General features: G+C 43.5%; 1 protein-coding gene across 6 annotated transcripts in view; it reads left to right on the top strand.

Annotated features, from left to right (window-relative positions):
• The window catches only part of LOC144717845 (protein 4.1-like), a 61,367-nt gene that overhangs the window by 25,981 nt on the left and 12,858 nt on the right, over nt 1-22,528 (top strand). For 2 of the 6 annotated variants that reach the window (XM_078593545.1, XM_078593546.1), the window contains exons 3-13: nt 2,205-2,363; nt 5,345-5,449; nt 7,874-7,943; nt 10,432-10,507; nt 10,886-11,104; nt 11,529-11,616; nt 13,842-13,994; nt 16,142-16,239; nt 16,900-17,078; nt 17,616-17,953; nt 20,344-20,409. In XM_078593545.1, coding sequence (XP_078449671.1) covers nt 2,205-2,363; nt 5,345-5,449; nt 7,874-7,943; nt 10,432-10,507; nt 10,886-11,104; nt 11,529-11,616; nt 13,842-13,994; nt 16,142-16,239; nt 16,900-17,078; nt 17,616-17,953; nt 20,344-20,409 — 1,551 coding nt within the window. The remainder of the gene's footprint in view (nt 1-2,204; nt 2,364-5,344; nt 5,450-7,873; nt 7,944-10,431; nt 10,508-10,885; nt 11,105-11,528; nt 11,617-13,841; nt 13,995-16,141; nt 16,240-16,899; nt 17,079-17,615; nt 17,954-20,343; nt 20,410-22,528) is intronic. The other 4 variants (XM_078593547.1, XM_078593548.1, XM_078593549.1 and 1 more) reach the window with 4 other exon arrangements.

A 22,528-nucleotide genomic window follows, 5' to 3' on the forward strand; every position in this document is an offset into this window, starting at 1 on the left:
CCGCGGGGATTTGTTTCAGATCGCCGTTGAATGATCTGTTTGGGAGAGTTGTTGACGATATGTCGCACGGTCTGAGATGTCCCACCACAGTCCCACATCTTCCATGGAGTGTCCGGATCCGATTTAAAGGAGGGACCAGATCTTCCTCTGATAGATCAGATTCTGGTTGGAGGATTGTGGGGTCGCTGACTGAATTTCTGCAGCAGGTCGGTTTTCTGCAGCAGGGCTTAGTCTCTCCATCTGACAACTTTCCTTGACTTCCCACAGAGTGGTGCTCACTGAGGGATGATGGGCTAAGTGAGCCACATGGAGTTTTAACTTGACCTTTTCAGGCTGTCATTGGCAGTCTTAATCATTGCACTTCATCGATTATGTAAAGATGTCCAATTAAAGCTTCCTGTGAGCATAAATATTATGTAACGGTAAGACAAGTTGGCAGAGGTCGTCTGTGACAGAGCTGTCGATTGCTCCAGAGTGCCCAAGAGATGCCATTCACAGTGCAGCTGTCTTTAAAACAACACTTGGTACACCTATTTTTGGGTCTTAATGTCACTGGGAACCCACTGAGCTCCATGCTTGTAAATACAAGAGCATGTTATTGGAATGGTCCACTAATTTCTAAGATAATTTGAGAGATTTGAACCTTATTTGAAAATAATGTTTTTGTTTTCAGTCTCTTTAGCAAGGATAATGGACACGGGTAATGGCACTATGGTTATTATACTGTCATGTTTCCAATGAGAAATATCGAAAAGCCCTCTCGTATTTTACCGTATGTACATGACATTTAACGCGAAACAAAACCTGCCAGCTTCAAACATTACTGCAGCATTACAGCGTCTACATGTTTTGGGCAGTGGGACCCATTCAAAGCAGGGCCGTTAATCAGATTTAGCCATCCGTATTTTTTTTTTGCTCCAAGGCATTTTTTATCATTTTAATGATGATGATTCAGTTTTTTTTCACGTGCTTTTTCAACATTGATAAACACAGTTCTTAAATTTTAAGTCAACGCAGCAAATGGCTTGTATTTTCCGCCTTTGCCACTCTGCAGAGTGTTTGTCACGTTGGCGAGGCGTTCGAATTAATCCTTGCTTGGCTTCACATATTTAACGGTGTTCTGTCATCGGCACAGTGTTTCGCCGAGGGACGACGCGAGCTTGGAAATCTGCCCTCTACAAGGTTTTCAAGGCGGCTGCTGCACTAAGCACTCTTGCATCATAGCTCTTGCATCATAGGCACACACTGTTAGTGTCGTGGATTTATGCACCTGCGGGAGTTTTTGGTAGTTTTTTGGTGCGACCTGCGGGGACGCATGCCTGGAAAGCGCCGTGGAGGTGGCGTATGTTTGGAGGCGATTTGTCGTGTGGCCGTGCTCTCCTTTTAGAGCCCCCCTTGGCTTCTGTTTTGCATTGTTGTTGCGAAGAGCCAAATCGCTCGCATTCTTCTCTGTGTAAGCCTCACCCGAAGAAGGCAGGCTGCATGGCGCACAATGCTATTTCTGTTTGCAGCGACATAGTTGTGTGTTGACTGCAGGCATGGGAGCTTTTGTTTTTATGAGAATGCTTTTTCTCGTACAAATCTAAAGGCATTTCTGCAGTCACACGCAGATTAATATTTGAAGCGTGAAAGAATCGTCGAGTGAAGCGGTTCTTTTGTATTGAAGTTTATTTTTTTATTTGTGGGGCTCAACATCGTTTTTTGTCGTTGCCAAAAAAACATTACAGCTGGCTGGTTAAAGGCAAAGCTTAATTGTAACAATTCCTCATTTTGACCAAACCAGGTTTGCTGATGTTCTAAAAAAGAAATCGATTGTTCGCTCCAATTCCCATGTAATGTTGATTCATTATTGAAAACCTTGCAGCCACATGATATTTCACGTGCACTTAATAATCAATTTTACAAATCATGAAAGACGTCAATTGTTTCATCCATAGGTATCGAGACGATAATTATAATCACTTTAATTACAATAAATGTTGGGTAACTTTAAAAGAGCCAGACTGAAGCATCTGCAAGATTACAGTATTATGTTTCACCATTAATGGTTGCAATTGATTTATTTTACTTTCCATTCCCACTCTAATACATGCTTAGTTTTGTTTACAAATCATTGGAAATCAAAGCACGGTGTATTCTGCAACTGTTGGCGATGGTTGTGTGAGAGAGCGCTTAGAAGCCCGCTCATTGTTGGCTCTATGCAGGTGCTGGACGGGGAGAGGCTGTCAAAGGGAGACCAGGGATCGGCCAAGAGCACCCCGAGCAAGGGCGGCAAGTCCCCGGCACGCGGCTCGCGCAAGCAGCGCACGGTGCCCTGCTCTGTCAGCCTGCTTGACGGATCCGTGTTCCCATGCGACGTCGATGTAAGGATTTGCGACGGCGGTGTCGTCCCCTGGCCCTCCGCGTGGCTCAGCGCTGTAAATGTCAATAGTGGGTCAGCTGTTGGGTCGTAAGCGGCGTCTGGCTGCTCGAGTCGTTTTTGGGTTTTGCCGCGTAGGAGTTTAATGGCACCATTCTTGTCGTTAACCCTCCAACAGACGACAAGATCGTCATGTTTGTTTGTTGTCCTTTCCCCGCACGGTTAGCTACGTAGTTTGCTAAATAAGTTGTACATACATCTACATGTTGACAAAGATTATTATTTGTGTATGCCAATGTGTTGATCAAGTTTTGACCAATAAAGCACCTCGCCAAACTGTTCATAACTGACTTCAACATCGGCTTGCGACATTTCGCTCAAATTGCTATGAGCGTTATAAGGTAGAGTTCTTGAAAATTAATTTTTGCTTGACATGTCTTTTTAGTTAGTAGCTGGAGCTCATTGTTCTTTCCTGGCTTGGAGTCGGTGGTGAACATTTTACGGCATACATTGTGTCCTCAATACCAGGGTAAATTCAGGGGTGGGGCGTACCCCTGTATATTCCATTATAAAAGAAACCTATCGTTTCCTTGATCTTTTGGAATATTCTTTTTTTAATTAATGTCTTTAAAATTCGCAGTCTCCCTGAAAAAAAACAAAACAGGGCGGTGATCATCTCTAATGATGGCTCTGAGCCATTGGTGAAAGTTCCCCACCGCAGTTGATTGATGATCATTGTAATTATTCATGTTGGTACCACTGTATTTATCTGGTCGTGCATGTTCCTCCGTGCCATAGCTTATAGCTGGTGATTTTTCAATGTAATGAGTTCTAATATGTCAAATGTAATCTGGTCTGTAAGGCAATATGATAGTACTTTTCGATTTTCCTGTGGGTGGTGTTTGTTTTTTTAGCTTCAGCCGGTGTGCGTTCTGTTTCGCTGCCTTATTTTTGTGGAAAAAAAAAAGCAGTGGGGAAAGATAGATATAAAGTAGAGTATAGATTCGAAGGTTCGTGTTCTGATAACCATTGCATCAGCATTTCAAGTGGAACCACAAAATATATACAAGTTTGTAACCATAAACATGTCCATTTTTGCACATTATTAATAAACAAATAAAACTGGAATTTGCAGTCTGTAGCATGTTTGGCCACTTTGCTGACCACGCATGTCTTTAATGGTTTCATACATTTGTTTTTCAAGTTGCGTGGTGACGCACTTCTATGAATGAGATTAACCGAGTTTGTTTACCGACATGGCTAACGTTTGAGGTGAATTATATCTGCATCGGTCCTGACTCCGCAATGACAAGCCTGGTGAAGTATCGTCAAAACGGCAACAGTGACCAACATGGCATTGAGGAGGGGGGGGGGAGGCCTTACATTTAGCAGTGGACAGACGAAGAGCTGTAAATTGTAATTACAATTTGTAAGAATGAAGCTCAAAATAATCTTTATGCACACCACTATCTCGCAATTCAGAAATGCGTCGCCCGTAGTTTGAGGTGGACATTCGTAATATGATTTTGTGTCTTATCCTGCTGGTTAATATTTTAAGCATGGTATTTTTTGTGAAGCATGCAGACTAGCGTTTTGATTTTTGTAAGCCATGTTTCAGCAATTGGATGTAGTGTTCATTGTACGCTTTCCATTTATCTTTATCTGTGGAAAAATAAATTCGTTGTGGTTGCCGTACAATTAAATAGATTTTCGAATGTTGAAAAGCCACAAGATTAGTGTGTGGTTTAAGAAATGAATTGGGTATTGTGAAGCCACGCTCCCTTGATAAGCCATGAAATCGCTCACAATACTGACCTTTGTATTCCCCAGTCTTGAGCGAATAAATTATTAAAAAATGCGAATGAATTGTCAATTACAGTGGCTCTTCTAAAGCCTCTTTTCAGCCACTAGTGCCTACCTTCTGGATATGGAAAAACACATCTTGGTCCCTGTGTATATTGCAGATGGGATTCGATGCAGGCAAATAGAACTAATAAAATAAATCGGACAAACCATAGCTCCCTGTGAATTTGCAATTGCTGGAGAGGCCTTATTTATATTTAAAGGCCTTCCTTTTTTGATGCCCTTTATGGAAATTGGCCACGCCGACCATAACTCTCAACTCGATCACAATTCTGTGCGGAGGGAAATATTGTCAAAGGAGTGTTGAAAATGCGCGAGTTACTGCACTTGTGTTTTAAAGTGCAAACTGTTCCTTTAGAAGCTGTGGCCGGCTGTGCTGTGGCACCTGTCACTTTGCTGCTTTCCAGGTTTATTTGTAAAACTTTATAAACCGTTATTATGAATGTAAATAAGCCTTTGTTGTTTTAGTTGGTGTGAAGTATTTGGCTGCTATAAATGTCCACGTAAGCCACTTAATCAAGCTATCATTTGTGGCCAGGTCACTTCTGAAAAAGGGCTATATAGCACAAGTGGACCTTACCTGCTAAAAAAAAATAAAGTTTAGTTCAGCTACTTTGCCAGCTGCTTATGTAAGTGGCCACTTGGCTAGCATTTAACAGGTCACTTCTTATTTTAGCCAGTGACCATATGTTTCCATGATAACCATTTTTTTACATGTGTGTTTTTGGGACAGCTATGATTTAAGGAGTGATGGGAATTTTAATTTCGCCACGTGTCATTAAACGTTGTAGACGGCTTCATATGATGATGAGAATGAAATGATGTAAGTTTCATCTTCTTGGTTCTTTCGGTAAAGTCACGTAGAATGGAAATAATAACATAATAAAAATAAAACATAATAAAATAATTCTCATGACGTTTCGGCCACAACGCAAGCAGCCGTCCTCAGGTGAAGAACAGGTCTGTCGATAAGACAGAGTCTGAATGATACGTCCTGGGCTTGGAGCGTCTATTTAAGCTGGGAGGGAGGAGGAAGAGTGCCTTGACAAAATAATTTGCATATTCAAATCGAAATTTGATGTAAGTGTGTTGATGATTATGTGGATATATTTTGTTCCACAGAAACAAGCGAAAGGGCAGGTCCTATTTGACCTTGTGTGCGAGCACCTCAACCTGCTGGAAAAGGATTACTTTGGACTCAACTACCGTGACAATACAGAGCAGAAGGTACGTGACAGTGGGCATAGTAGCCTTGGAGTGTATTTTCTAACGCTCATTCGTCATCCTCCATTGTTATTCATGTTTACACTAATTGTAATAAGCATAGCAATTGCAAAGCTGTCGGTCCATCAGAGGGTGCCGTGGTGCCGAGATGTTAACTACCTTGCCTGGTGTACAGGAGGTCGTGGATTCGATCCCGACCCTGATGCCTGCTGTGTATTTGGAGTTTGCATGTCTTCCCTGTGGTCACGTGGATTTTTATCCTGGTTTTCCGGTTTTTTTTTCCACATTTAAAAACATGCGTTTTAGAGTTTGGCTGCTAGAATTTTACTTACATACGTTTGTGGCCAGATTGCGTCTGAAAAAGAGCTATACAGCTCAATGGGCTTACTTGGTAAAATAAAAATTGTTTAGTTTTTAAATAAAAATAGTTTTAGTTAGAATCAATACTCAATCAATGTTACTTATTAACCAATCTGAGTCCATTGAGACTGCTTTGAAGAATGGTCAATGCCTGAAACGGTATCTATTTGGTATATTCCTTTTTAAGGCCACAGTCTTATGAATGTGAGTTTTTTGTTTATTGTTTGTGCTTTTGCACCACTGCCAATGCAGCATAACCAAATATATATTTTTTTACATTAGACTACAGGTTATTTGTAAAGGAAACCTTTTTTTTTTTACTCCTCAACATTAAATGCCATGATCAGTCCACTGCTGGCAGAAGGCCTCCATGAGCATTAACATCCTCTCACAGTCCTGCAATGTAACAAAGTGGTAGTTGTAGTATTGCGCGTATAATATTAGCATAGTATTTGTGTCTGCTGGCATTTGGCCTTGGTCCTGGAGTACTTACTGATCAATATTTTCACTATTTAGCGTTGCATTGCAGCAATCGTTGCAGCGGTTGTAATTTCAGAGCTGATAGAGCTAACGCCGCATGTCTGTGTTAGCAGTTTAATGAGTGGTTGTTTGTGGAAGCTGTAGATTGCATAAAACTGTGACTGGCTGTATTGGCATTCAGGATGTTTGTAATTATATACATTTGGCTAAGAGTAGAATCGCTGCCGCTTAACAATTCGAAGTCGGAGCCTTCTTCTGGGAGTGAGTGTCGCTGACCAATTAATGCCCTCATCCTTGAGCCCGGTGTTTCACAGCCCTGGGTTCACCGTTAATGTTCACCATTTGTGTTTACTGTTCGTGTTCAGCACGACTTGTTATTCATATCCATCAGTGTTCTTGCACGTGACCTTGCTTGGCTCACACCCACAAGAGGAAACGGAGCCTCTCCGTTTGTGTAGGAGGGGGGAAATAACGATCTTGCAGGAGGGGGAAGCCGCCACCCGCGTGGTTGGGTTTTTGCGACAACTTTGCTGCGGTTTGCATTCGGGCCATCTGCAATCTAAAAAAAACTCCTCCTTCACTTCCTGGAAAATTTTGATTTTCTAAAGTTTTGCAGCCCATGTCGGCTTCTATATGCTAGAGTTTGGAAACAATATTTGCTGATTATGAACAAAACCCTCATTGTTTTGGAAAAAAATTGCTTACGTTATATTATTAATTTCAACGCGTATCACGCACAGTATTTGGTCCATGAGCTTGCTTTTTCAATAGCCCTTATTAGGCAATGGTGTAATGTTGAACATATCCCATCGTGGCATTTGTATTTTGTTCCTTTTAAAGATGTTTGGGCAAGTACATGCATGTTGTGATCTTTTGAAAAAGTAAGTAAAAATAAAGCATCGTCAAATCTGATTTGGCAGTTGATGTTACATTTTAATTGTGTTTGTGATCTCGCTTTTGACAGATTATTAAATAAATAGGTGATCCATGACATCCCTTTGTCAATCCACTGCTGGATGAAGGTGTCCCCATGCCATGTTGGTCAATGGGGGTTTTTGACAAGTTCACGTTAGCCAATGCTGGTTTGTGAAATCTGAGGCCCATACTTGGTACAGATATCACTTGTCACTGCTATGTATGTTGGAAAATCTAATTTGGGTTATGGGATTATGATGCAGTGCGCTAACCACTGCACCACCACTCCGCCATTATTGTGGGGGAAATGTTAACTACCTCGCCTGGTGTGTACAGGAGGTTATGGGTTCGATCCCGACTTTGACGCTTGTATATTTGGAGTTTGCATGTTGTCCCCCGTGGTCGCATGGATTTTTCTCCAGGTCCTCCGGTTTTTCCCTCCACGTTTAGAATCAACATGCGTTTAGAGTAATTGACTGCTACACATTTCCACATGATAAGCCACTTCGTTGAGCGATCATTTGTGGCCAGGTCACTTCTAAAAACGATATAGAGGTCAGTGGGCCTCATCTGGTAAAAAAACATTGTACTCGGATAATTTGTAGACCTCTGTTTAATTTGTATCGTTGGCGCGATTCTAACATGTCTGTGGTTTCATTTGTAACTCATTAGGAGGGACCCTGTCTTGTGATATTTCAGAATTGGCTGGATCCAAACAAGGAGATTAAAAGGCAGGTGCGAGGTAAGTGGATAATATGGACGCACATTTTTGCTTGCGAGAGAATGAACTCATTAACTTATTTCAGCCACACTCCCGTCTAATCGTCCAAAAATGCCAGAATTTCCAAAATACCCACATCTCGGTGTGCCGAACAAGTACAGCTTTATTGCACTGCTATGTCACCTGTAAATAAATAGGTAATTGATGTGGGAATATTAGCAGGCAGATGGGTGGAATTGTAAGCAACCAAACGCCTTTGAACTTCGATTAACTGAACATTTTAACAATGAAATGGTCTTGAGACCCTACATTAATGTAATTGCTTCAGCCTTGTGCTGCCACTTTATAAAATGTCTTCGCTGCTGCAGTTGTCTAATTACGAAATTAATTCGAGTTAATGATAGTGTTTCTTCATTGTTATTTGCCACTTTTGTTAGGAACATCATATATTAAGGCTTGTACCGTTTGAATTATCCTTCGTGGGTAAAGCATTGCGCTTATTGTAAATAAAATATATAGAATCGCTAATATGCGCGTGAGTGACAGCCGTTTTGAAACGAATATTGTAAGCAGTAGGAAAGGTTTTGTGGCTCATTCACAGTCAGGGCAACTGTGACGTCAACTCGGACATAAACAAGTTAATTTAAAATGAGAGGTGATCATTTCCAATTCAAAGCAAGTCTCCTATTTCTGGTCCAATCATTCTAAACTTCAGGTCCGCATAAAGCATCTTGGTGGTGAAGGTCATGCAGGCCTCGCCATGCCTTCACCATCCCTCATGAACCTGGATGTTGTGATCCACATGATTTTATCGCTCCACACCCAGAGTATTCAGTTGTTAAAACTAGTGTTGCAACAATGCAGATTTAATATCTGTTCCTAAGCTTGTGATACAAACGTTGAATCGCTAATGTAAGTTCATGTGACCCCTCCAGCCATTAGAGGTTGCTACATTCCCAACAATGTTTAAATTAGTTTTTTTTTTATTAAATTGCAACCTTAAATCGCGACAATTAATTTCCTAACGAGTAGGGTGTATCGTGACACTAAAGCAGTGGTGGTGTTTGAGGAGCTTGCCATTATGTTTCTAAAAGGGCATAATTTGAGTAAAATGGGGCAAATGTGGATTATTCGCGTATGTGTGAAGTGTGAATTGGAATGAGCTTCTTACAAAGGCAACAATTTCCATATCCAATGTAAATGTGTTTTCGTAACAGTGTAGACATGAAGTGTTTGCAAACCAGACGTCTTGACTCACTCACTCGCACGGTGTCGTGTTAAAATAATGTCGCTTGTACGTGTCCTGTAATGCATTATTATCTTTAATTTCCCACTGTTTCCCAAATGGGGTTTCATTTCTCCTAGCTGCAGGCTCCAGACTCTGGCATTATTTTTTTTTTCAAATTTACAATTTCTCAATAATGCAATCGCGTAAGAACACGCTCTCATGAGAGGGGAATTTGTTTTTACTGTGGCGGTTTCGTGAGCCATAGTGAGGTTTTTGGTAATTGAGTTTTGTGTTATGTGCACAGCACCTTTTGCGGCATTGCTGAAAACGGTGTTAACAAATGTCAGTCGGGGAAACGACTAACAAATAGTACGGCTGTCCATTTTGGTTAATTGCTTTAATTAAGCTTAGACATTTAGCTATATTTTATTGTGATAATCGGTGAACATTTTTTATTATAAAATTGCTCATGTGCTGTAAACACAATGTGAGAAGTGATTTCAAAAAAATTAAAAGCCTGTTTTTGGCATTAGTGAGAGAGCGGCATAGTGTTAGATGTGGAGATCACTCGCCGACCATACCCTAGCCCTACCTATGGCGAAACCAGCCAACAAGACGGTTTCCTTAATCATCTCGCAACATCACAATTCATCAATGTCACACTTATGCGAGAGAAAATGAGACAAGTCAAAAAAATCATTCAATTTGGCCTACCAGACCTTTTACACGAGCAGTGTCTCCTCACCTTGACCATGCGAGCCTTACTCCCGACGTTTACTCCCGACTCTAACTCCCGACTATAGCTGAATGAGCCAGTCAGGTCCGCTAGTGTAAGCTCTGCACCCGATTGTAGTTTAGTCATCCGAACAACAATAGCGAGACCGCTCTGAGCACAGATGCCCACCACTCGCCCTTTCCCTTGCCATAACCAAACGAGCCAATCGGTGCCTAGATGGCTCAAACTTTCAATGTGGACAGGTGCAGACAGAGGTGCATTTTGCCCTATGACTTCGCTGGATGGAGGACCGAGAGCTGTGAGCACCGCAGACGAAGATGCTGTTTGTGGTTTTGCTTGGCCAAGTATGCATACTGTAGAAGGGGCCAGGGCACTAGCACCTTGAGCACTATCCCGAACCATAATCCACCCTTGCTGCTGAGCCCAACCACCGTTAATTTGTTTGCTTTTCACTGTGTTTGTGCTTTTAGCACCATATCGGAATTGTCAATGATAGTTTGACATGCAGTCGGTTACGGTTGTGACTCTGATGCTTTGCACCACAGCAGGAGCCTGGACGTTCATCTTCAACACCAAGTTCTACCCTCCAGACCCTGCACAGCTGACTGAGGATATCACCAGGTAAGCTCACATGCTCATCAGTGCCGAGTGAAATGCCACTGCAGTGGATGAATGGGAACCGGTCACGAAAGATGAACATTTGTAAGGCTCTACTCTGAATCGTGAGCAAAATGATTGTAAGGCTCACAAATGTGTTCCTATGCCCTGCTTTGACATGGCTATCTGGTATACAGGCGGTGTAAATGCACTGGGGCCCACGGGTCAGAAGGGCTAGGGCAAGGAAGAGTGGTGGGGACGGCATACGAGGCAGGGGTTCTTCATTTATTTCCTTTCATCTGGGTCCATGCCAGCCAACGATGCTATGCCTCTGTTCCCACACGCGCGTTTGACGTGTACTTAGCCTGTGAAATGTCATCCGCCTGCCCCCTCCTCCCCCAGGTACTATATTTGCCTGCAGTTGCGCGAGGACGTGGCAAGCGGGCGGCTGCCCTGCTCGTTCGTCACGCACGCCGTGCTGGGCTCGTACGCGCTGCAGGCGGAGCTGGGCGACCACGAGCCGGACGAGCACGGCCCCGGCTACGCGTCCGAGTTCCGCTTCGCGCCCAACCAGACGCCCGAGCTGGAGGACAAGGTCGTGGAGCTGCACAAGACACACAGGTGTGTTGCCGGCGTGTCTACATGCCCGCTGTCGTAGCAGAAGCTCTGGTGGTGGTAGCATGAACGGTCGAGTTGGCAGCAGAAGCGGCATCAGCCGTTATCGGCAGTAGGGGCAGCAGCAGCAGTTGTAGTCGTTGCAGAAGTATATAGACGCAGGAGTGTGGTAGCAACGGTACCAGTGTGCCAACATCTCCGCTACGATCAATATGCACCAAATCGTCAGGGTTTTTGTGTTGGCCATTTCATCAATTTATGAACCTAGGCTTATTGCCATAAAGTGTACAACTGTCAACACGATCCCTACCTTTGCAGTCTGTTATCATCAGCCATGATCAATCCACTGGTGCATGAAGACCTCCATAAGCCATCGCCATCTCTAATGTCACCGCCATCATCTGATTTTCCCCTCTGCTGTGTGTCACAGGAACATGACTCCTGCAGAAGCTGACCAGCACTTTCTGGAGAATGCTAAGAAGCTGTCTATGTACGGGGTGGATCTGCACCATGCCCGGGTGAGTGAGCAGCTCCTGTGAAGTCTGCTTCATTGGGAATGGTGTCCCTGCTTATTGTTGTAATGATCCCTTTGTGCTGCATATACATCGGACGTTGTTGTTGTTGCCAATGAAGCCATCAGATGGCCAAGTTCACCTTGGGGGTGAGCGCATTGAAATGTTTTTTAAAGGCTCGTCAGTAAAAATCAACAGAGATTCATCACCAAATGCGGAACACTCAAGAACTCGTGATATTTTTTTTTAGTACGCTACTTTGTGTTGGCTTCCTGTTTCAAATGCCAAATTTAGAAATTGCCCACCACTAAACTAAGAAGTTAAATTCATACTTACGTAGTTCCGTAGACATTTCATAGACAATGGTTATTGTACTCCATCTGATCGGCACTTGTGTAAATAGAGAACATTTACTTGTTAAATACTGCACGGTTGTGAGTCAGAGTATGGTTCTTCAATGAGTCTCAATTTAACAATGCAATATGGTCAGCAATAGCACCGCAAACTAGCCATGCACGCCACAACTCAAATGCATCCCAGTGCCAGGAGAGTGTTGGTAACCAGTTGTTTGATTGGGTCATTTCTGTTGGAGTTTAGCAAAGGATTTTACTCAATAAAATGGATGTTTGACTCAAGAGAATGAAGGCATTGGGTGACAGGGGCATGCCCCAAGTTTCACATCACCAACAAATGAATTGCCCAACACGTTGTACGTGACAGTGTTGGTTTGTCAGCATTGACATGTGAAGGAAGCTGCTGTCTGCTGGGCTTGTGCATCATCCGCTGTGGCTCATGCATTCTGCAAGATCCATTCAGTAGACTATGGCGATGATTATCCATTTATTGCATAGGTCAAATTATCTTGTTCTGCCCAGGAATGTTGGTGGCCTGTTAAGTTATGTTCAGTATATATGCTTGCTTACTGATTATGACATCAAAAGCCCTCCCAATGAGACCAATTAAGTGTGTGTATATATATTTGAATTGACCAGACAATAACTCTACTAGATGAATCAATTGTGTAAAACAAAACAATTGTTGGAGCCACAGTCAATCCCCTGGATGCTATATTTTGGCTGGGCGAGTTTTGGAATGTCTAAAGCTACGTTTTACTCACAATATCGTTGTGACTTGGAGAAGCTGGGAATTTGTTTTTTATCCCCTTTAGCAGAATGCTTTTTTTAATGAAGTCTTTGTTGGTTGATTGATTGCCTTGGAATGCATTAGGCATTAATTGTGATAGATGTTTACATGCATTTCCATGAGAATGGAGTGGGTTGTGCATTAACCAGACAGGGTGTCGTTAATGAAAGCAAAACAAAACCCTAAGCCTGCGGGATATTTAATGATAGTTGTAAATTGCATGCGCAATGTGTTCAGTGGCTCTGCATCATTGAGCATTGTGGTAATTAAGCGGAGCCCAGAGGAGGAAGTCGGGGGCAGGGTGCTTTGTTTTCCCATGCCATCCTTATCGAGTTTTGTTTGGCTTGTACAGTAAACACAAGTACATTTGTAGGGAATTAGCGCGTATTATTATTGACATACGCCTTTCAATAGTGTAATTAGTTTGAGTCCAATTATGCGAATAGTCCCAACTCGGTGTTTGTTAAGAAAAGCAGTGATTTTTATCATGCGTTATTAACTTCATCAGCTTTTCTCATTTCCCACTGCTGAAATAAACAAATTCAAATCCGTAAACTGCGAGCGAGCCCATCGCAACAGAAACATTGGCGCAGGCCGGAAAAACGAAGAGTTTCACCAACATGACAACGTGCACTGCCACACGGCCGCAATAATTGATGCACAGCTACCAGTTCCACCAAGGGAAAGGACTACAAAGCAGTTCTTCAGTAACTGGTGGTTTTGCGTTTGTTGGAACTTTGAGCTAAATGAGTGCTCGTCGACCACAGCGCGAGTGGCTCGCGTTTCAGGCAGTGGAGAGCAATATGTACAGGTAACTGTTTTTGGACAATGGCCCTTCTGCACAACCACTTTGAACGAAGGCCTTTAATATTTTATCCTTGGAACAGCCACTTTTGAGTTCCCATCGGGTTGTGGTCATGTCATCTAACCTATAAATGATACTGCTGATGACGGTGATGCTGTTGATGATGCCGCTTATTAGCATTATAATGACATGTGATTTCATTTTCCATTTTTCTGCCCTAAATGCGGAGTCCGCAACGAATAATTAACGACCAGATGCCTACATTTACCACCGTGTGCGACAGGACTCGGAGGGTTTGGACATCATGCTGGGCGTTTGCGCCAACGGGCTGCTCATCTACCGGGACCGCCTGCGCATAAACCGCTTTGCCTGGCCCAAGATCCTCAAGATCTCATACAAACGCACCAACTTCTACATCAAGATCCGGCCGGGCGAGGTGCGACCAATATTATTCATAATAATTGGCTGTGTCGGGTAGTTGTGGTGGGTTAACGACACTGATATTTACACGATTCGACCCAAAAGGAAACGTAAGTATTGGTGTAGCCGCTGCATCTCTCTTTTTGTTGCTGCTGCTGCTGCGTAAATCCATGTTAATATTGAAACAAATTATAGGTAATGAAAGTTCTCGCCTCGAAGATTCTTTCTCCAATCATATTAATTTTATCTTTGGACATTGCGACCAGCTAATCCCCAGTCCTTTAAATGCCTGCCAGGCCACATCCCAATTCCTGAGGTTAACTCCTCAGGAGTGTTTGAGCATGCACGTCCAGAGAAAAGAAGTTTGGTTGGCACTCTGCCTTTTTATAGCAGTGAAATGACGATGTTTAACACGTAGGCTTTCGCGACCAATATTATTCATAATCAACGTACTCAAATTGTAAATGTTGTGGTTTCACGCTTCAACACACCGGTGGACTAAAGCAGTGAACTATTTGTCTTTTGTCAACGTGACACTTTTACTGATTGGCCGTGTCGGGTGGTGGAGGGTTACGACACATTTATAAATAACGCGATCTAAACCCAAAAACGTTGATTATGAAATGACGATGGTTGGAGAAGCATCTTCTTGACGAGATCTTTCCTTACCCGTAATTGTTTACATATTACGTCTAAATCCCAACGGCCATAATCGATGCAAAATTCAAATGCAGCCAGAGGGGGACTTAAATAGCTCTTTCGGATGTAACAGATTTCTCTGCGATTAAGTTTATTTTTTAATTATGTGATTTTTTTTTTTTTCTCGAGGGCTGAGCAGTGGCATAGTGATTAGCACACTGCACGAGTAACCTGCCTGGCTAACATCAGTAGCCAGTAATATCCGAACATGTCCTGGCTTCTAGATTTGAAGCTTTCGTGACTGCAAGGATTCATATTCTTAGGTTTTTTCGGGCTTTACCAGTCTTGGTTTGCCAGTCTTGGTTTGCCAATGGACTAAACGTCCACATTTTTTTGTACGTTCACAAACGCTTTGGCATGACATTTGTACATTGGGTTGCAAATGTTATACACGGCAAGTATACTATGGATAGTGTTTAATATTGCAATACTTAAGTATATTCGTTTTTTCACCCTATGTCACCCGACTCCCTTACATCAATGTTGACATATTTGTTGAATTTACATGATGTTCTCCTTCAATGTGTAATTGTACGTGTTTTACGCAGTGTTTAAAAAACATACACTGCACGTCAACCGTCGTTCAGATATTTAAGAATATTCTGTTAAATTTTACTTCGCCGAAATTATGCACAAGGCACTTTACTAAAGTATTTTTCAATGTAATTAAAGTCTTAATTAGATTACATCTCTCATTACAGTGTAATAGGTGAAGTCAATGCGAGCAGTCCCCCGTGAGACATGTGCCAAGTGAGATGAATGATTGAAAACAAAGATTTAAATCTAGATTGAAAACGAATTTCTCTAGATTTGCTTTTTGTTTTTAGTTTGTTTGTCCTTCCCCTGCACCTCCGATTAGCACGGTTGGCTGCGTACAATGCGAAAGAAGTTAAACATAATTTACATTTTGGGAAGTGACAGATCTTTAGAGCAGAAAGGGCAGGTGTAGAGATTTACGTTGCTCATCGATGAAGTTGCTGAGTGTATCTTCTTGGTTCTTTCGGTAAAGTCACGTAGAATGGAAATAATAAAATAATAAAAATAAAACATAATAAAATTATTCTCACGACGTTTCGGCCACAACGCAAGCAGCCGTCCTCAGGTGTCCTCAGGTGAAGAACAGACCTGTTCTTCACCTAAGGACGGCTGCTTGCGTTTTGGCCGAAACGTCGTGAGAATTATTTTATTATGTTTTATTTTTATTATTTCCAGAACAGGCCTGTTATTCACCTGAGGACGGCTGCTTGCGTTGTGGCCGAAACGTCGTGAGAATTATTTTATAATGTTTTATTTTTATTATTTTATTATTTCCATTCTACGTTACTTTACCAAAAGAACCAAGAAGATGAATCCCTGCAGTCACGAAAGCTTTAAATCGAAAATTGCTGAGTTTATTTGTGCATGTACAACACTGCCGACGCATCGCCTTAACACTTGAATGGATTGGTGCCGTTTGTCATTCAGTTTGAACAGTTTGAGAGCACCATCGGATTTAAACTCCCAACGCACAGAGCTGCCAAACGGTTGTGGAAGACCTGCATTGAGCACCACGCTTTCTTCCGGTAAGAAGGGACACCAAAGTATTGCGTCAGGGAGCAGCTAATTTAGTGGTGAACAAATCGTTTCAATACATTTTGCATTGATTAACTCGGTAACTGCCCTATTGGGGTTGTAATCTTTTTTTTACAAAAAAACACATTTGTCAACACCGCTGTCTTCAAAGTAAAACTATGTGATTGGCAAAAATATAAAATATATTATTTTGCCGATTTATAAGTGTTCCTAAGAAAGGCAATGTTCTTGACAAACGTGGGTTTGTTGTTTATGCTTGTTCATTATTGCCAACGCAGTTTCGCCAACTAATTAGTGGTACTTATTTTAATGACCCCAATGAAATTAGGGAGCAAATGGGACACAATGCAAACAGGTGCAAGCAAAACGTTACAAGGAAGAAGAAAAATAATGGATAAAACATTTAATTTCAGCCCCCCGAATCATGACAATGTATTGAAGAGCAAAGGTGGAGTCCTTACGTGGTCAGTGGTCAGACACAAGCGCAGGGGGGTGGGGGGGGGGGTATAGTAAGCAATCGCTGGCATAGCTTGTGTTGAGATGGATCGCCAGCGGTTATTCTCACGGGACGTGTTGGTCAGTGCCTGCCAACGTGTCTGATCAGTGCCCCTACTGCTGCTTCTGTTGCTGTGCGTCGCGCCCCCGGGCAGGTTGGTGTCGGCCGACCCCCAGCCCAAGTCGCGCATCTTCACGCTGGGCTCGCGCTTCCGCTACAGCGGCCGCACGCAGGCCGAGACGCGGCAGATGAGCGCCGCCATTGACCGCCCCGCGCCCGCGTTCCAGCGCTCGTCGAGCAAACGAAAGACGAGCACGCGCAGCCTGGACCGCGGTACGTATGTATGTTGAACTTTATAGGAACCTCATTTGCCAGTAAAAATATGATAATTGGTTCTTTACCCTTCTATCTGGCAACAAAAAAAAAAGGTGTCAGTTTTGTTGCCAGATAGAAGGGTAAAGAACCAATTATCATATGTTGAACTTCTTTCGCATCGTACGTAGCCAACCGTGCTAATCAGAGGTGCGGGAGAAGGCTCTCCTTTCCCTCGCGTCCGCCACTCGATTGGCATTCGTCGTCTTCATCGTCGCCGTTTTCTATCCGCTTCTGAATGAAAGCTGCTAATTACGTTGCCACCTCAAGTCAGCTCGCGACCTGGAAAATTTTCTATGGAAAACTGGGAAATGAAAAGAACGTGTGTTTGTTTTGATTCAGCTAGTTTAAATAGTTTGTTGTTGTTGTTTATCGCTATGTCTCGTCAACCATCCCACTGGCACCACCTAGCGTGCGAGTCGCATACGGTGACAAACGAACGGAAGAAAGAGCGCTATTATTGGAGGTGTCACTGTGTCGATGGTCGTGTTTCCACAGCGCCCATGGTGAGCGACCACGAAAAGGTGTCGCTGGACGGCGCAGCCGCTCGCGATGTGCAGCCGCCCTCCGTAGACTCCAACGGTGCCGCGAAGGTGGAGGCCGTCCCCAAGGCCTCTGCGGAACCCCACGAGGCCCCCCCCTCCGCCGTCGACAAACAGCGGCGGCAAGGTGATGACGGAGCGAGGGCCGCTAAGGTTCCCAGCGGCAGCAGCAAGGGGGGCGGCTCGGTGGCTATGGCAACGCCCGAGGATGGAACCACGCCCAACGACCAGACGAGCACGGAGGGGGAGGGGGAGAAAGCCGGCAGCAGCCAGACGCCCCCCACGGGGAGAGAGGTGTGTGGAAAGCTACTGGGTTGCTCCAACCCGCATCACACACCGTTTGCCCTGCTGCATTTGTTCTTTGTGTTGTGATTTTTATTTATTGTTCGAGAGTGATTTTTACGCTCTGTTGATTGCAATATTGTAGTTGTCATGATTGTGCTCTTTTCTCTTTTGTAATAATGATGACATATCTCAATAGTAATCAAGGTCAAGAGGTCATTATGGCGAATAATGCGATCTCACCACATCTTGCCGTCACTTGTTTTTTTCTGCTTTATTTTATCCATTTTTGCCAAGTGTTATGTTCGAGGATAACCTTGTGGGGCCATAGGAATGTGTAATTTCCACCACTGCCTCAAGGCTGTATCACCCTGAAATTGTGTGAACAGGCTTAACGCATTGTCTTTTTAAATATATATAATTTATGTTATGACAAGATTCATATCGCCCTGTACAAAAAAATAATTTGAATCCTAACCTCATTAGCGGGTTCTAACCTAGTTAGAAATGTCGACTATTACTGCTTGGCTGTGATAGACTTGAAACTAAAGAAAGAATGATTTATTTTCTTTTAAATGATAATATCCATCATCATGTCTCCCGTCCAACCTAATGATAATGATGGACTGCTACAATGTTGATCGCCAGTAGTTTATTCACAACTCGTACGTCCTTCATTGGCAGTTACAATGCATATTTGGTTAGCCTGCAACCATCTTTACACGAAGAGATACACTGGATGGTCTAAAACCAACAGAGACTTAATGACTAAACTCGCCTAATGTTAATTGCCAAGTCGAGTAATATTCTATCTGACCATTCTATCTGGCCTCTTTTAATGGTCGCTAGTGAGCTGAAAATGACAGTTCTCAAACGCTTAGCAGAGTCACACTTTAAACAGTGGGAGCCACACCATTGAATAATGAATTGCTCACGTGGTGATGGTCTTGAGATGTGGTTGCTCTCTCATGTCATTTTCAATAACGTCAATGGACTGTAGCTGATGGGGATTTAAAAGCGAAGGAATTGCTAATTTACTGTGTGTTTGAGCAGAATAATAGTTTGATTGACTTCAGCTTTTAAGTTCTGACATTCTCTCCACTCTGCAGTGCATTTGGTTGGCAGGATTAGACGCCAAGCTGAAACGAGCACTACGAATGCCGCACACACTCCCAATTACTTTTAATTCTTTTGTGCGGCCCTGGGACCTTTTTATAATGCGGTTTGCACGTCTGTTTACGCTCCATATTTATTTGCAGATTGTTATCCTTCAGAAATGTTTTAAGTTGCCGGGGTGGATTTGGAGCACTGATGCATGTGTCAGGTTACTGAGCCTGTGTCTCAGATCGCAGAGTTAAAACTTAGCAGGGAGGGGGGGCAAAAACAAACCTCGTGCTTATGGGCATCGACTTTCATGACCACCTTGGCCCACACCGCAATCGGCGGAATGTCCAGCTAGCATGGCACACGGCAGTACAGTCCATCACCATTTCCCAACCACAACCACCGCCCTCCATGAAAGAACACCACCGTCATTAACACAATCAACAACGTCACCACCGGTGGCACAACTGTTGTTAATTCATGGAAAAGGCGCACGCATACAAACACTATTAACACCATCACCAGCACGGTCACAATCAACCGGCACCATTACACTGAGTTTGCAGTTGCGCAATACTGCAGAGAAATTGCACAATCACAGTTTGGTGATGCCTGAAACCGCATGGTCTGGTGAGCCATGTATATTGATGTTTAGCTATGCCCCTGATACAATGACAAGTGCCCATAATAACAACATCCTCAATTGTTTTACCCAGTTCTGAGTCGACAGCAAGTAGCATCATGCAAAAGTGGAGGTGTACAATTTTAGATGTTGATCTCCAGATCAGGCAAGAGTCGATAATGTTGATTGAGGCACTGGAAGAGCCTTGTGCTATTGGTTTTTGGAGCTGTTTCTTATTAGCTTGTGTCGATGGTTTCTCCTGAAACTTTATCTTGAGACTCGCTTGCTATGTAAGTGTGTGACTGATGACATTTGCCAAGTACGTAATTCTAAAAAACAATTGGCTGTTTTCTTGTAGACAATGTACCTAGGCTGTGTGCCATGCATGCACTTTCAGCACGAGTTTGACGTTTTGTTAAGGAGGAAAAATACTTTAAAGTCAAGGCCTGGGACCCCTCTGATGACGTAAACTGCAGCTCCACGCTTTTGCGTTTTCAGTGCAGTGTGTCCGCAGTCATGTAACTTGCGCTCCTGCCTGACCTTTAAAGTCTTTTGTTCTTATGAATGAAGATTCACGCTCCCTTTGGCCAGCCCGTGACACACAGCCTAGGTTTGCATCAGATTTTTCAAAGCAGTTTGCGTTTATTTTATTTTCATGAACTGTGTCTCATCCCAGAACCATCCGAGCAGAAGAGTGGCAGGTGAAAATGTGTTTGTTAGGCATAGCAGGCTCATGCTGGAGGTCTGTACGCAGCACCTTGTGCCGACGCTTTCCTAGTGTATCTGCATGCTGCCCTAACACTCTAACCCTGTGGGTCCCAACCTGTTGCCTGACGACCCTCCAAGGCAACCCCCCCTCCGTGTCGCCTTAACAGACGATTGAAGCAAGTGCTGTTAGCGAGCACCTATGAAGGCTGACACTGCACACGAGGGGGTGGGTGGCCAGCACCACTTCTGGATGTCCTTTGTCTTCCTAGTAGCAATGTTTACACACTGCACTAGGTACTCATTTAAGGCTGAGTCGACCTACGGGAGGCCCAGAACCGGTTCAGATATTCGTCACCAATGTTGGCTGCGAGCGGGAATTGAACTTGCGTCGCAGGGTTCGGCGTGCAGCCCGCGAACCGCTTCGCCACCGTTCCCCACAGGACCAGCAGTGCTCACACACAAACACACGCACGCACTTGCAGTCCCCTTACTGTGTCCACACAAGCGGTCACTTGTTCGCACATAACTGACTTCATCCTGGACGTTTTGACATCGCCTATCATGAGTGCCTAAGAGCGCACTCGCTCGCAATTACGTTTCATTATTTCGCACTGCTCTCGGCCGTTAACATAGTGTGCACGTCTGTGTCCACGCCGCCCTGCCCTTACAGTGATCACACCGCTAATGCTTGAAATACCGCACTTGTACAAACGCACGAAATCGTACTCGTGTACACAATGACACCGATTTAAAGCTTTCGTGACTGCAGGGATTCATCTTCTTGGTTCTTTCGGTAAAGTCACGTAGAAAAATGGAAATAATAAAAATAAAACATAATAAAATAATTATCACGACGTTTCGGCCACAACACAAGCAGCCGGCCTCAGGTGAAGAACAGGTCTGTCGGACCTGTTTTTCGATTCTACGTGACTTTACCGAAAGAACCAAGAAAATGACACACCGCTTGATTGGCATAACCTCCCTCACTTAGTGGAGTCTTTGTTGGCAACGAATCCAACAGTTGTTGGTTCTGGTCAGTTTGCTATTACTCTGCTTACGTGTGTGCAAGCGTACGGTTGGGAGCCACTGCTTTTTTAACCCGTTGCCGTGTGGAGTGATTCGGTGGAGTCGTGGTTGTCTGATTGCGTGGCTCTGAATGAAAGTGAGTTATAGCCCAAGCTGGGCGAGAAATGCCTGTTAAGTGGGCCTTTTTAATAATTAAGCGGTGTTGTCAGCGAGCTTCCACATAAATGGTTCCCCAGTGTTAAAAGCTATTGCCCTGTGGCCTTCAACAAATGGGCCGTTCCACCTGTTCCGGTGTTCACCTGCAGGTGGTAACGATAGTGGTCATGGTAACCGCATTGCTGTGCATCATTGGCAATGATTGGACAAGAGCCCTTTGCCCAAAGCAGCATAATGGGCATGGGGATAAATATGCATCGAAGGAGCACGTTTGGATGCAATGCTGCTTACATACGTATTACGGTGCTGTGAATACCCTCCTACTCATATTAGCAAATGCAACAGTGAATTATGATTATTATAAGCCAGTAAACACGTATGCCAATTATCTGACGGTGATGTTAGCGATGCTAGTCAAGTGTCTCTTAACATATACCATCCGGTAACGATTTACCCATTTTATGTGTAAAAAAAAGTGCAGTATTTTCAACTAAAACGGGTAAAGTCTTTGCAGAAAATATGTTTTGTTAAGCACGGCAATGCACAATTATTTAGATAACTAATTATACACAGGCCGACATCTTAATTAAACCAATTAATGTTAAGCAATATAAATGTGCTAAAAAGGCAACCACCTCTTCACTTATTGAGTTGCTTTGCTGTTGTGCTTTGCCTGTACAGCTTTTTCCCCCCATTTTTTTTATCCGAGTCCGCATTGGTATTTATTCCAATCACAGGGTCTTTCTAAATTTAGCTGATTATTGTTACGAATATAAATGCCTGAAGTGTTTAATCAAGCCTGATGTGCTTCTGTACGTCAGCCACTCGTCATTCTGGCTTGGGGTCAATTATGTCAGCGCTTCTAAGTGTCCCTCCTGTAATTGTTTATTAGCGACGAATAATAGTGACCCAGATGACTGTTATAATTCAGTGGGCTCACATGACATTGATTTATCCAAGACAGAGGTTCT

Source organism: Lampetra planeri, chromosome 4, assembly GCF_965212315.1.
Source record: "Lampetra planeri chromosome 4, kcLamPlan1.2.h2, whole genome shotgun sequence".
In the NCBI taxonomy this organism is placed as follows: domain Eukaryota; kingdom Metazoa; phylum Chordata; class Hyperoartia; order Petromyzontiformes; family Petromyzontidae; genus Lampetra; species Lampetra planeri.